The 13,067-nt window shown below is 38.0% G+C and overlaps 1 protein-coding gene across 4 annotated transcripts in view; it reads left to right on the plus strand.

Annotated features, from left to right (window-relative positions):
• The window catches only part of tert (telomerase reverse transcriptase), a 23,752-nt gene that overhangs the window by 8,864 nt on the left and 1,821 nt on the right, over positions 1-13,067 (plus strand). For all 4 annotated transcript variants that reach the window (XM_015387194.1, XM_015387193.1, XM_015387192.1 and 1 more), the window contains 4 exons: positions 2,084-2,210; positions 9,831-9,892; positions 10,144-10,268; positions 11,933-12,070. In XM_015387194.1, the coding sequence (XP_015242680.1) occupies positions 2,084-2,210; positions 9,831-9,892; positions 10,144-10,268; positions 11,933-12,070 (452 nt within the window). The remainder of the gene's footprint in view (positions 1-2,083; positions 2,211-9,830; positions 9,893-10,143; positions 10,269-11,932; positions 12,071-13,067) is intronic.

Consider the following 13,067-nt stretch of genomic DNA (forward strand, 5'->3'; position numbering starts at 1 on the left):
TATTCTGACTAGAATTGAGTAGGACTACGTCAGGCTAAGAAATTAGCGCCTTTTGTTCGACGTCCTCGGCATGAAATCCAAACCAGTGTCATGTATTGCTTAGCTGCAACACCTGCTATTGCCATATTTTCTTTCCAGTTGCTTTAGTAGCATATAATCCTGCTTGGAGAAGGGGTTTTTGATGCATTCACAGTGTGTGGGGAAAAATAAGATTAATGTCGTGATGCAAATTTTTACTCTATGGTTGCGATTGTCGTTTTAACTGTTGTGCGTGGGAAAACTAGTGAAACATGAAGTATATTCAATATATGATCTATCCCTAGCTAACCTGGCAATAGCAATATTGATATGTGTAGGAATGAGTTGAATTCTACGTTATCAATCTGGGATCGCTGCCGTTCAGTCTGTTCGTAAAAAGGAGGGAGGTTTAGTAAATTATTTCCAGCCGATTGTGTGACATGCCAGCTAGTACGTGCCTTACATAATACGCTTTCAGCCATTCGTAGGAGAGTGATTCTTCTGTAGCTTCTTGAGCGTTTTCATAACTAGGGGAGTAAGCTGATAAATCAAACTCCTTTCAAAATTCTGTCGGAAGGAAAGAACAGACATCTTTCCCATCTACAAATGCACAAAGTGCTTCTCTTTGCTCCTTTTTTAAATGAGAAATTGTCGCTATTTTAGCTAAAACTGAGTCATTTGACAGGTTGGTCGTAACGACACGGGTCCTCCAGCGTAGCCCTTCTGACTGTCCTCATTCCTACATGTCCCTAACAAAAAACCACTGCTGGCATGTCATTTATCCGACTCGCTGGTTGTTAAGAAACTGACAAATTAGCGGGACTCTTTCATGATCGGTTTGTTGTGAGACTGAAAACTCAGATCTCATGACAATCCAGCTTGCAGCGAAATGTTAACCCCTTGCCTGAAGTGACCCAAATACGATTTTTTTTTCCCATATGCGACCTGTATCTGATCTTTTCATGACAGTCTGAACAACACAAATAGGACTTGGCTCTGTGGTCCTGAATCCGATACGAATCTGATATTTTCAAATGCGACCTGTATCTGAATGGCCAGGTCGCATTCATCCAATCTGTATAGCATTAATACTCTACAAAGTCACTAATCTGTGTCTTGCTATGCAGAAGCAGCAAGAAAAACAACAACCATGATGGAAGATAATGCAGAGAGCAGTCTTTATTTTCAACCATCTTGAAAGGATTGTGGTGTTAATGTACTGGCTGAGGTTGGGAAACCTTGCCAGATGCGCTCCAGCACTACCATCCACCTTTACTTTTGTCAGCACAGCTCATGCTTGCTTGTGACGTCATTGCGTCCTCTACTGCTTACGGGGACACATAAGTTGCAAATGTGAAAAACAACGCAAAGTAATCGGATTTCAGGAAAAAAAATCGGAATTGATCATTAAGGGCTGCCTTAATGAACATAGCCTAAAACTTTTCCTCTAGTGAAGTTCTGGATGGAGTGTGTTGATTGGACAAAACATTTTTTAAATATTATATATTTTTTTTCGCAATTTTGGTACAATTATTGCTCTAATTGGGTATCTATCGGCTAAAGGCATGTTTTAAAATCTCTAGCATTACTGTGAGCCCATTTACTGTAATTTGCGTAATAAAAAAAAAAGTTGAAGTTGAGAGGACAGCAGTAACCAGTGGAGCTCCGAGGGTAACGGCTGTCAGATCTAATCCTAGCCCGTCTGCAGCAGCCCTATCTCAGCCTAGCCATGTGTGAGGTACCGCTGGCTCTGAGGACAAGTTTTTTTGTTTTATTTTCCAAAATGTTCATTTGATTTGTGTTTATCTGATTGTGTTAACTATTATTCCACCAATAAATGAAAAAAGAAATGTATTTATATCTAGAGACTATTAATAGCAGGTGGTGAAATACAGCTCCAGACGAGCCGAGCCTGTGGTGACGTCTGTGGTGACGATGCGGTGTACGCATCTGTTCCAATTGACCCATATTTATGCTGCGTGCTCCCATTGTCCCTAAGTCCACACTTTCCTGTGTTCTTCTTGAGATTTGTTTTGGTTTACATTTCCTTCTATGTCTCTTACAGCTATGCAGGCCTCTCTCTACGATACTCCCTCACTCTGGGTTCTTTCCAATCAGCCGGACAGCAAATGAAGAGGAAGCTAATGGTCATCTTAAGACTCAAATGCCATCCCCTCTTCTTGGACTTGAAGGTCAGACATCAAAGTTCTCTTAAACATGAAAACAATGTTTTTAATATGACTGATAGAAATGGAGAACAAAGAAAACAAGCTTCGATTGAGGCTGTAAAAAAAAAACAAGAACTTGATTGCCTTATTTTTAGTTAGGGGTAACTGCAACTTTTAACAATCAAACCAGACCCAATAGATGTACTGGAAGGGTTGCTTTTACTGGTATTAATGCAAAAGAAGCCGTCGCCTGCATGAGGTACTTATTGGCTGAAAATATCCACGCTTTAAATCTTCAATTCTTCAAGAGTCCAACAGGTTTTCAACCATGGAGCTTTATTGTTTTCCCTATAACCATTTGGTACTCTCTAAATTGTTCATACGTGTTTACATAGATTGTGTTCTGCACTTGGTGTTGTGAGATTTAGAAGGGAAACTCATTCAACCCGTATAAGCCAGAAGGGATTTACAGCCTCCTGGTAAATACTGCTACCCCGGGTTGCTCCCTTTGACAAACGGTTCTGAGTCAAATTCTCCCAACAGCCTTTGTTCAGTCCCCTGTGCTGTCAAGGTCTTCATTCATGTCTTTCTCCACCTTTCTACCAGCTGTGAAAAATAAATGAAAATACTTGGATCTAAGGTTGGCCGATATCTAAAAATGTTCCAACCGATATTCGTAAGTCCAACAAATGGCGATGATTGAAAATTTCGTGCAGATGGCTCGAGCGTTTTTTGCACCGCTGGTAATATTGTTAACGACTCGCGCACACTGCAAAAACCCAATTAGCTAAACCTGCTTGTTGTCTAAAATGTAGAAGTTTCTTTTCCAGTTTTTCCAACTATTTTGTGAGACATTGTTTCTTTTATTTGATGTTATTAATTTGTTTTTTTGAATGCGCAACAGAATGAAAACTGCCGTTGGAGATTGGAAGAATTTTCTTTTTATTTATTTATTTTTTTGTTGTTTAATTTGTATTTGGGGCTGCACAGTGGGTAGCACTGCTACCTTGGAGCAAGAAGGTTCCGGGTTTGATTCCCGGCCCGGGTCTTTCTGCATGGAGTTTGCATGCTCTCCCTGTGCATGTGTGGGTTCTCTCCGGGTACTCCGGCTTCCTCCCACAGTCCAAAATCATGACTGTTAGGTTAATTAGCTTCTCTAAATTCTCCTTAGGTGTGAGTGTGCATGGTTGTTTGTCCTGTTTGTTTCTGTGTTGCCCTGCAATAGACCGGTGACCTGTCCAGGTTTTACCCCGCCTCTCACCAATTGACAGTCGGAGATAGGCACCAGTGACCCCAGCAGGGATAAACGTGACGGAAAATGGATGGATATAAATAAATTTTGTATTTGTAGTCTTAAAATCCAACCCGTAACAGACGGAGCAGCCTGTGACCACACTTAAAATGACGGCCTCTCTCTGATTCTGGTTATAAAAAACAAAACAGCTAGTCTCTGGTTTGGATCATTTCCTTCTTCCTGTCTCAAGTTTAGAGTAGATAAATCACTGCTGCACGGTGGCACTGAGGGGAAAAAAGCTGCAGCTGGAAGGAGTTTGTGTGCCTGCTTAAAAACAGCATTAGTGGGGGGGTTTTTTGTGGGCTGCATTTTAACCTGTAGGTCCAAAACAGAAACCAAAAATAAAAAATCGCTCTTAAACGATTGTGAAGGGCTGAGTTTATCGTCGATGGTCAATAGATTTATCCAAAGGGCACTTCCATGGCCTCCAACCCAGCAAAGCAACTTTTTAAGGTATGAATATACGAACAAAAAATAACCTGTAAAACACAAGACCCTACAACAAGAATGAATCCTCTACATGACTGCTTTTTAAAATTAGAAGCTGCACGACCTCAGGAACAACTGCTTTATTCAGTTATACAAGTGAACGCCAAAATGGCATTTTGACTTGCAATAAGGACACAAGAATATTAGACTTGGTTTACGAGGAGTGTAATGGTACATGTATTTCTACTAAAAGCATATCTGATACACCCCTGAGAGATAAGTACACATTATGTCCTGAATAAAACAGTGTTGTTTTCTATCTGTGTGGGTTGAACTATGTGCACAACTGGTTGCTGTTTACAGTTTGGCTACAGAAAGCTGCAAATACACAATGGACAGGGATTCAGGCTATTCCTTAACTCTGCCGTTTGGAAACATTAAGGTTTTTCATGCACATGCTATGAAAAAGAAAGGTGTATTAAACCAAAACTTTATGAGCTTATGCAATTTATCTACAGCAATAAAGGACATGCATAAGCTTATTTGCTCTTATCTCAGTTACTCACTTTAAACAAATGTCACCTGAAAAGTTAAGCTCACAGATTTAGGGGAAAGATCAGCTGATACTAAAATATCTACCTGCGTTAGCCTGTCAGCTCAAACTCCATTTGTCATTTACAATATAAGTCAGAGGAATATCTGAATACTAGCTTGTTAAAATATAAGAACAACTCCAAAGTACATTGATCCACTTATTTTTATTTCCCATCTGATACTTGAATTTAAATACAAATACTTATTTAATACCAGAGCTCTGTTAGCTCTGTAGTCGTCATTATTGTTATTTTTGTTTTGTTTTAATAAGCTGTCATAAACTTCTCTCCACAAGCATGTCGAGAGAAAAACAAATATGCAACTGTAGGGTGTCAAACTGGCTGTATTTATTAAATGAGAGACAGATGGCCATAAATGGGTAAATCTTTCTGCTGTTTTAGAGATTTTTAACCTTGCTTGCATTTGTTATAATAATAGACTGAATATATCTTCCCATTCTGGATCAGGTCCAAGTAATCTAAACCTGTTTTTATTCTCAAATATGAAAAAAAATATATATATATTTTGATTTTGTTCAAGTGGATCTCTATTATAGTATGTCTTTCCAGGCAGTGACTATTCCTGCTTATTACTACTGTATTTACGTAAGAAAAGAAAAAAATCGTTAAAACACAAAATGCTGGAGCAATGTCCTGTTTGCTGAAAGCTACCATTAAGAATGAAAATAAAGACCTCTTATCTTCATCTAGATATTTTATGGAAGTTTTACCAAAACCTTTGTTTATATGGCGTTTGTTGCACTTAACAATTATGCCATATTAATGAGTATTTTCTTAGATTTGTGTTTTCCTCAGATAAATATTATACATATCAGAATAAATGATGTTGGAAAAAGATGATCTTTAGACCTCTTAGGTTGGTGCCTCATGCTGTCAGGGTTACTCTCATATAACCCACAGAGTAAAGCTACGGTGAAAGTGCAGGACTGCTGCGGAATAATAGACTGTCCCAATAAACAGCTGATTACTTCAAGCCTTAATTGATTATGAGGTCTTCGAAAGGCCCGGCCTACGTGGCAGGGTTCTCACCAGTATTTACCATGAGCGTAGAAGGATAATGAGATAATCACATATTATAGGCACATCAACATTAGCAAGTGATTAAAAATACTCCAAATACATTTAAACTTGAGATTAACTTTATAAAAATTGTCCAGTGTTCCAGAAGGTTATTTTAACCGGAAACTAAATGATTGTTGTTATCAAAATAACTTGGTTAACAATGGATGATACTGTGTATGAATTAAATACAGGTAGGATCTATTTTAGCGCAACGGGTTAAAACAAAAAATTATCACGCAGAATATAATATTTACATGTGCCACTTTTTAATTCTAGGTACCGGTAGATCCATGGAAGCTTTACACATGCGTGGCTCATGTTTAATGGGGTAACAGAGGACAGTTGCTTCAGAAAGGGGCTGCAGCTGTCATCTTTAAAAGGAGTTCACTCACTCACTACTCGCTGAAGACTAAAAAAGTTACCATTTGACTTTTTTGGAAATTTTATCCCTTTCTATTTTTTTGTTAAAGATGCACGGATATCTTATTTAAATAAAGCCTGACTTATTTTAGATGTAAAATGTGAAAGAAAGGGGTGAAATCTGTACTCTCATGCATGCTACTATGCTTTTTTCCTACTCACACCAATCCTATTTTAGGTGCAAATGCAAGTTAAACACTTGCACTATACATCCCTCTAATTGAATTAATTCTGTGATAATCTTCAGTAGGTTTGAAAATGTATAAACTTGCTAGCATGCGGAAAGCTGATTTGCTAACCAGATGCAAATGCGTGTCTAAAAATGAGCCGAACAGAAGGCGCTAACCTTTTAACGTGTTTGGGTACATTATTATGCAGAAAATATGCTGATGACCAAATTGTGCAAATTATCGGGAGCAGGAAAATCTAATTGGAATTCTTACCACCTGCCATTTATTAGACCTGCAACTGAATGTGGATGCAGTTTTTACTTATATGCTTTGCAGTTTTAGTAGTCGGATGCAAACTAGCATAAAAAAAAATTCCGCCGTCATTGTGGTGAGGAGGATGCACGGCAGACGATGGAGAGAGAGATTCTCTGCTAACCTGAACAAATATAGGCTCTGTTCGGATTCATGAGATGCGTTCTCAGAAGGCCAGATTCGAAGGCCGATTACGTCATAGCGCGGCGCCGAGGCCTGGTCGGATTCCAAGAGTCCTTGTGATGCGGCCTTAAAATGCATCCTTCTTTTTGCCCGATTTGAAGGACGATTCAGATATATCCTCGCTATCCTTGGATGTCACAGGATACATTGCGAGACCAAGCAAGCCGGCTGTTCCGTGATCAGAGGAAAAAGGCACTTGGCGACGAACAGCAGTGAATATTGAAAGTTCAGTTTAATATGATACAAGTATGTGAATAGTTCCATTTGAAATGAATGAAGATTGTTGTTTTAATAGTTATTGAGTCAGATATGTGACAGTGATGTTTGATTTATCTAAAGGTTTTTATCTGTTACTGTGTAAATGGGTTTATCTGTAATTTAAGGACAGAAAAATGTATAAGAATAAAATAATAGGGAAAATTTAAAATATAAAATGCTGTACTGTAAAGTGTTCTAACAATATAAAACTGTCCACCAGGAAAATAAATAACCAATATGCAGCTATGGGCATTTTTACAGTAATGGATATTTGAAAATAGCAGCAACATCAGAGATGAGAACACAGCCACAACTCTTCCGGTCTCCTTATTTTCACGGTCTTCGAAGGATCCAGTCCAAGTAGACCGCGTCCTTGGAAGACGCAGCCCATGAATTCGAACACAGCCCTCGACTCAAAAATAGTACTGGCAGGGACAAAGACATCATGGTGGGCTGGCACAGATTAATGCACCAAAAGGACAAACACCATGACTGAACTTGGAGGAAATGTTTTTTTGTTTTCCGTTTCTCCGTAAGACTTCACATAAAGCAGCTACTGTATATTTTATTACAATTCTATCAGTCTGCCTTTGTTTGCATCTTTTCTGTAAAAGCAGTAGTTATGAGGAGTTGATGGAGGTAAATCCAGCTGTTAAGAGCTTAATTTGGCTGTAAATCTGCCCACAGAGCACGCAACTACCTCATTTAAATTGTGACTTTTGCACCTGTTATCCCATGGGCACACTATCTTTTTTTTTTTTTTTTGCACAAGCAATTAAGTTGTGGCCAATCTTCATAAAGACTCCCACAGTCTTCTCAGGGGGCGCTTTATCTTTGCTAAAACGTTACTGCAAAGTGGTTTTAGCATCAGAGACCTTCAGATAGCTGCTGGGTTAGGAAGCTGACTGACATTCCTAACTTAGTGAGGTGTTGAACCTGTTGCTATGTGTGATGCTATCACTTGATAGCTGTGATTGGTTAATACAAACAAACAGGGAAAAAAACCCAAATAGCTCCTAGTAATAAAGGGAAATTAACTGATTAGGGAATTCAGACAGGATATGCATGTCTCATGATGATGAAACTTAGAAAAATAAAATATCAAAGCACCAACATGTTCATAACTAGAGATCAACTGATACAGGACCCTTAAAGCTGATACTGATTTTACTGACATCCAGTCTAATCCATCGCTGATATGTGCTGTGGATTTTTTATGTGGGCTGATTTCTGCTTTTCCTTCCTCCTGTTGCGTAATAAATAATAAATTGCATGACAAATGTTATATAAGTCTCATCCGTCCATTCATCCATTTTCTGTCACGCTTATCTCAAGCAGGGTTAGGAGTTTGCTGGTGCCGATCTTGGCTGTGTACGGGCGAGAGGCGGGGTACACCCTGGACAGGTCACCAGTCCACATAAGTTTCAATGTTATTAAAAAAATAAAAAAACTTAAAAAAGAAAAAAAAACAGTAATGGAAAATATTGGCCAGCCAAGGTATCGGCTTATTTCTAGACGGAAAACATTTTTCTTTACTTAAATGATATAAAACCTTAAATCTTGATATTAGAACAAAAAGAGAGGAACACATACTAGACTTGTTAGGTAGTCTGTAGTCGGACTTTTAGGGTTGGTGTCCTTCAGGTTTAAGATGTTTCTCCATTTTTTATTGCATTTAAGATATGAAAACATCATGTACAATAAAAATTTTAATTTACAATAAAAATATTTTACATCTTCCCTTTACATATGTAAAGTGAATGCATTGCATCTTATCTTGTTTAGATTGTGCATTTGAATTCATATTTTCCTTCTGATTTTTTTGTTGTATTAAAATGTCTCTGTAGTCTATTATTTCTCTTTTTTCATTAGTATTCAATATGTTTTAGTGGAGGCTTTAAAGCAACGTTGGATAACGTTTGACACAGGTGTAAACTTGATATGAGATTAAAGAAAAGGGTTTTCATGTCAATATTAAGTACTTGGTGCATATGGATGGTCCCTGCAGGCTTCTCTTTTCAAAAACTTACCTATGGATGAGTCATGTGACCCAGAGCGCAGCTTTACAGCAGTCTGAGCTCCCCTTAAACGAAGCTAACTAAGCTAAAAGTTGATCTCTTACCTGATCAGACATATTTCTGATTCTCTGATGTACGATTTAATCCAGAGTGGTGAATGGGGCTTTTTCTTTAGCAGGAACCCCCTGATTCTCCGTCTGCAGCTCCAACATGGTCTGCTGTCAGATTTCAAACCACTGAAGGATAACTGATTTATCTAAACATCAGTGTTGCTTGTGACCCTCAGGGTGACTAAACATGAAAGTTACAGATCAAGTGCCCCCTGATGATGGAATATTAATATTGCTTTAAGTCATCCAGTGACAGAAACTATTTATTTATTTATAATGGTTATGATTGTTGAAGTTTATAAGCTCCTTTACTCTGTTTTAATCATATCTGCTCCTAGGCTTGCTAATAGTCCTTCCTACTGTCTTCCTCTAAACTCACAGATTGAGTAAAGTCTTTCTATTGTTAGCAGCTCTCTTAAGACACAAGGTGCTCTGTGAATAGCTTTTAACTTACCAAGATGAAATTCTAGGAAAAAGATTTTTCCTAACTGGACCTTTTCTGTTTCATAGAGGCCTGCAGAAACTGTAAAAACTGATCTTAAAATAAGAACAAAAGATAAAATAAAAACCTGTATTTGCCCTTAATATGAGCAGGTAAATGGTTTGATTAGCCAGAATATTTTCACTCTTGAGATAAGATGGATAAAAGTAACGTGAAATAAGAGAATAAAGTTATTTTTTTTTTCTTTTTTTTTTACTCAAATCATCTTATTCTATTGGCTGTTTTCAGATGTTGCATTTCTTAAAACATAATACATCAACTTGTCTTTCTAGACTAACTCCCTGGAGGTGGTCTACAGGAATATCTACAAGCTGGTTCTGCTGCATGCATGCAGGTAAACAGAAAATCTAGACATGACACTATTTTTAAACCCCACGATATCTGCTGTTATGTATTGATACCTAGAAGATAAATATGTCTAAGAGCACATGCAAGGGCCACATGTTTCCACGTGTGAACTCTCTATCCCTGACCTAATAACCCTGATAAGATAATGCTGCTATTAAACTAAACAGATAATTGTCAGTCAATATCTGGTTGGTTTATCAATCGCTTAACTTATCTGAAGGTTCTCTTTGTTTCCAGGTTTCATGTGTGTGCCCAGAGTTTGCCCTTTGGTCAAACAGTTGCTAAGAATCCACTTTACTTCCTGCAGATGATTTGGGACATGGCTCAGTATGCCAATAAGCTCATCAGGTCCAGCAACAAGGGTAACATTCCACCACAGAGCCTGGGAAGAAACTTTCATTTTAAGAACATCTCTGTACATGCTGGCCATTCAATTTTGGTTTGGGAATGAGGAATCCACAATCAGAAAACAAACAGTTTCCTGATTTTCCAAAAAAAAAAAAAAAAATTCAAATTTTTGCTGTTTTCTTTAAAGGGATCATAGAATGATTCTATAGGGTATTTGGTGCTGGTCCTTAAGGTCTCCAAATAGGGTGTGTAACATTGGTTGGGCTGAAAATGGCATATTTGCTGTTCTATGAGCCCTAATACAAGCCTGGTTAAAAGCCTTAGAATGAAACGACAGGTTTTCTTCCTTTCATGAATATTTAGATGAGCTGTGTGCTGATTGGTTGGTTTAAAACGAGCGAAGCTGCTGAGCAAAGAGGCATCATAGCAACAAGCACTCACTCACTGAAACATCAAAATTGCTGATATGGTAGGGTGACCAGACGTCACGTTTCTCCCGGACATGTCCTGCTTTTCATACCTAAAAACATGTCTAGGGGGAATTTCAAAATCATTCGGGATTTTGGTCGATTACAGCGCAGCACGTAGTCGAAGCACACCGGGCATTCAAACCGAGCCGTCAGCTCGGGTGCTGGTCCGGGAACCCCGACAGACAAGGTCAGGGAGACAGCAAGGGACGGAGCGACCAAACTCAACCCAGTGACGGTAGCCTGGTCAGAGGCTGCCCCGTGCTTCCCCCCGCCTTCCTTACCGGCCCCCAGCCCCCCTCCTCTGGCTGAGGACGGGCGGATCATGGCTCTCTGCTTAGGTCTGGTCCAGTCAGCGGCCCAGCAGTCGATACTTCATACCCCCCACCCCCCACCCCCCACCAGTGAACCAGTGGGCGGGTCTGTATGTCAATTTCAAGGTGTGAAAAAAGTACAGGCTAGAACCAAATAAGGCAAAATCCCAGAGTTTTCATCAACTAGGTGCTTCGTTTAAATTCACCCGTTTTATGGTGGAAGTTTAGAAATGTTAAATTTGCAGAGAAAGGAAGTGTTGATGGGGTTTGAACTTCTCTGTACGTCCATTTCACCCACTGAACTATCGTTATTCATCTATGACAATGTAAATTTGCTTTTGCATTCTATGACCCCTTTAAGGATCCCAAATCAGAAACATAAAGAACGACCCTTTATCCTTTTTCAATTCCAAAGTGAAAAAACAAACAAATTTAAATTTCTTTTCCTCCTTATTCAACTCCCCCTCCCCTTCCTTCTCTGTTTTGGTCTGGGAGTGAGCCAGAAGCAGTCGTAACACAATTGATTTTTGTACAAAAGTATTGTATTTATAGTAAATTATTAGCAGTTTTGAGATTTCATTGTCAATACATAAATACATTGCATTGAAATACAAAGCTATAAACATCCGATCCTATGAATATGTTTTAGTATCATAGCAAATCCATAGTGGTGACATAAAGCTGAATCTGGATGATGTGCAGATTTGCTTTTTATCCCTTTTTCATTTGGGAATTTGAAAAACTGATAACAGGTCAATGTTTTTATTTTTATTTTTTTTTTCCCCCCAAATTTGGGGTTTTCAATTTTGAATTTATCAAAATCGAACGGCGAGCATGTACACAGACTTTCTCTTCATGCTTTCATCTTCTGTTTTTATTTTTTAATTTATATTTCAGGGCTAATTTTAGGCAGCAAAGCCCAGACGGGCATCATGCAGTATGAGGCGGTGGAGCTGCTTTTCTGTCTGAGCTTCCTGCTGGTGCTTTCACAACACCGTCGACTCTATAGGGATCTACTGACACATCTGCACAAAAGTTTGTATCTACAGAGGAATTTAAAATATACTTATATATTGCTGTTAAAGTTTTGGATTCTATGAAAATATCCAACATTTCCATTGAGTGTTTGTCCTCAAATCATAGCTAACTAAATATTTCAATACATCATTAATGTTGGGTAATTATGAGGTGTTAAAGTTAATATTTTATTTCCTCTTTTTTTTTTTTTTTTTTTTTCCCAAACTAAATCTTCACATCGTTCTGCTTCACTACTTGTCAAAACATACTTTCTCTAACCCAACTTTACTTCATTTTTTCTTCTACTTCGTATATTCTCGTTAAATTTTTTACATCTTCACCATTGCCTTCTGTTCAGGCATATACACACAATAAAATATAACATTTATTCAAACATGTCGTCACAAGAGGTGATAAACGCAGCCTCCGGTTGCCCTGAGAGCAAACTTTAGACAATAAACATTTGATATCGGGTAGAGGACATGTTACCGTCAGAGTTATAAAAGTTCATCCTTATAAAGTCTAGCTTCTAAATCTAGTGAAGGTGGGTTGATAGTTTAAAACCGAACCTTTTTGATCTACGGTTAGTTTGCAGCCTCTGCTTCAAGTAGTTCTATTTTATTTACCATGTTTTGTCCCTCATAAAGTTTAAAAAGAAAAAGATGTCCGTTATAATTACATAAGCTGTTTTGAAATGACTGAAGTTTTCCAAACAGCTGCTCTTATTTACGTGTTTTAAGGTTTTCATAAGATGTTGCAGTGCTTATTTCTGCAACTTTTAACCAATAAAATTTGTGTTTTTTTTATATATCAAATCCAATGTGTTTTTAAGCACATTGGGTAACAAAATCTTTAATCTATAAATAAAATAACTTGCCAGCAAATGTTTAGAATCAGTTGTTCCTGAGGGTTTGGATTTAAGCACTCTGATTATACTATTACTTATATGTAAAAAAAAAAAAAAAAAAAAAAAACTGAAAGTGAAAAGATCAGGTTTAAAGCGACACTTGGGGCT

Source organism: Cyprinodon variegatus, unplaced genomic scaffold, assembly GCF_000732505.1.
Source record: "Cyprinodon variegatus isolate N-32 unplaced genomic scaffold, C_variegatus-1.0 Scaffold387, whole genome shotgun sequence".
Lineage (NCBI taxonomy): Eukaryota > Metazoa > Chordata > Actinopteri > Cyprinodontiformes > Cyprinodontidae > Cyprinodon > Cyprinodon variegatus.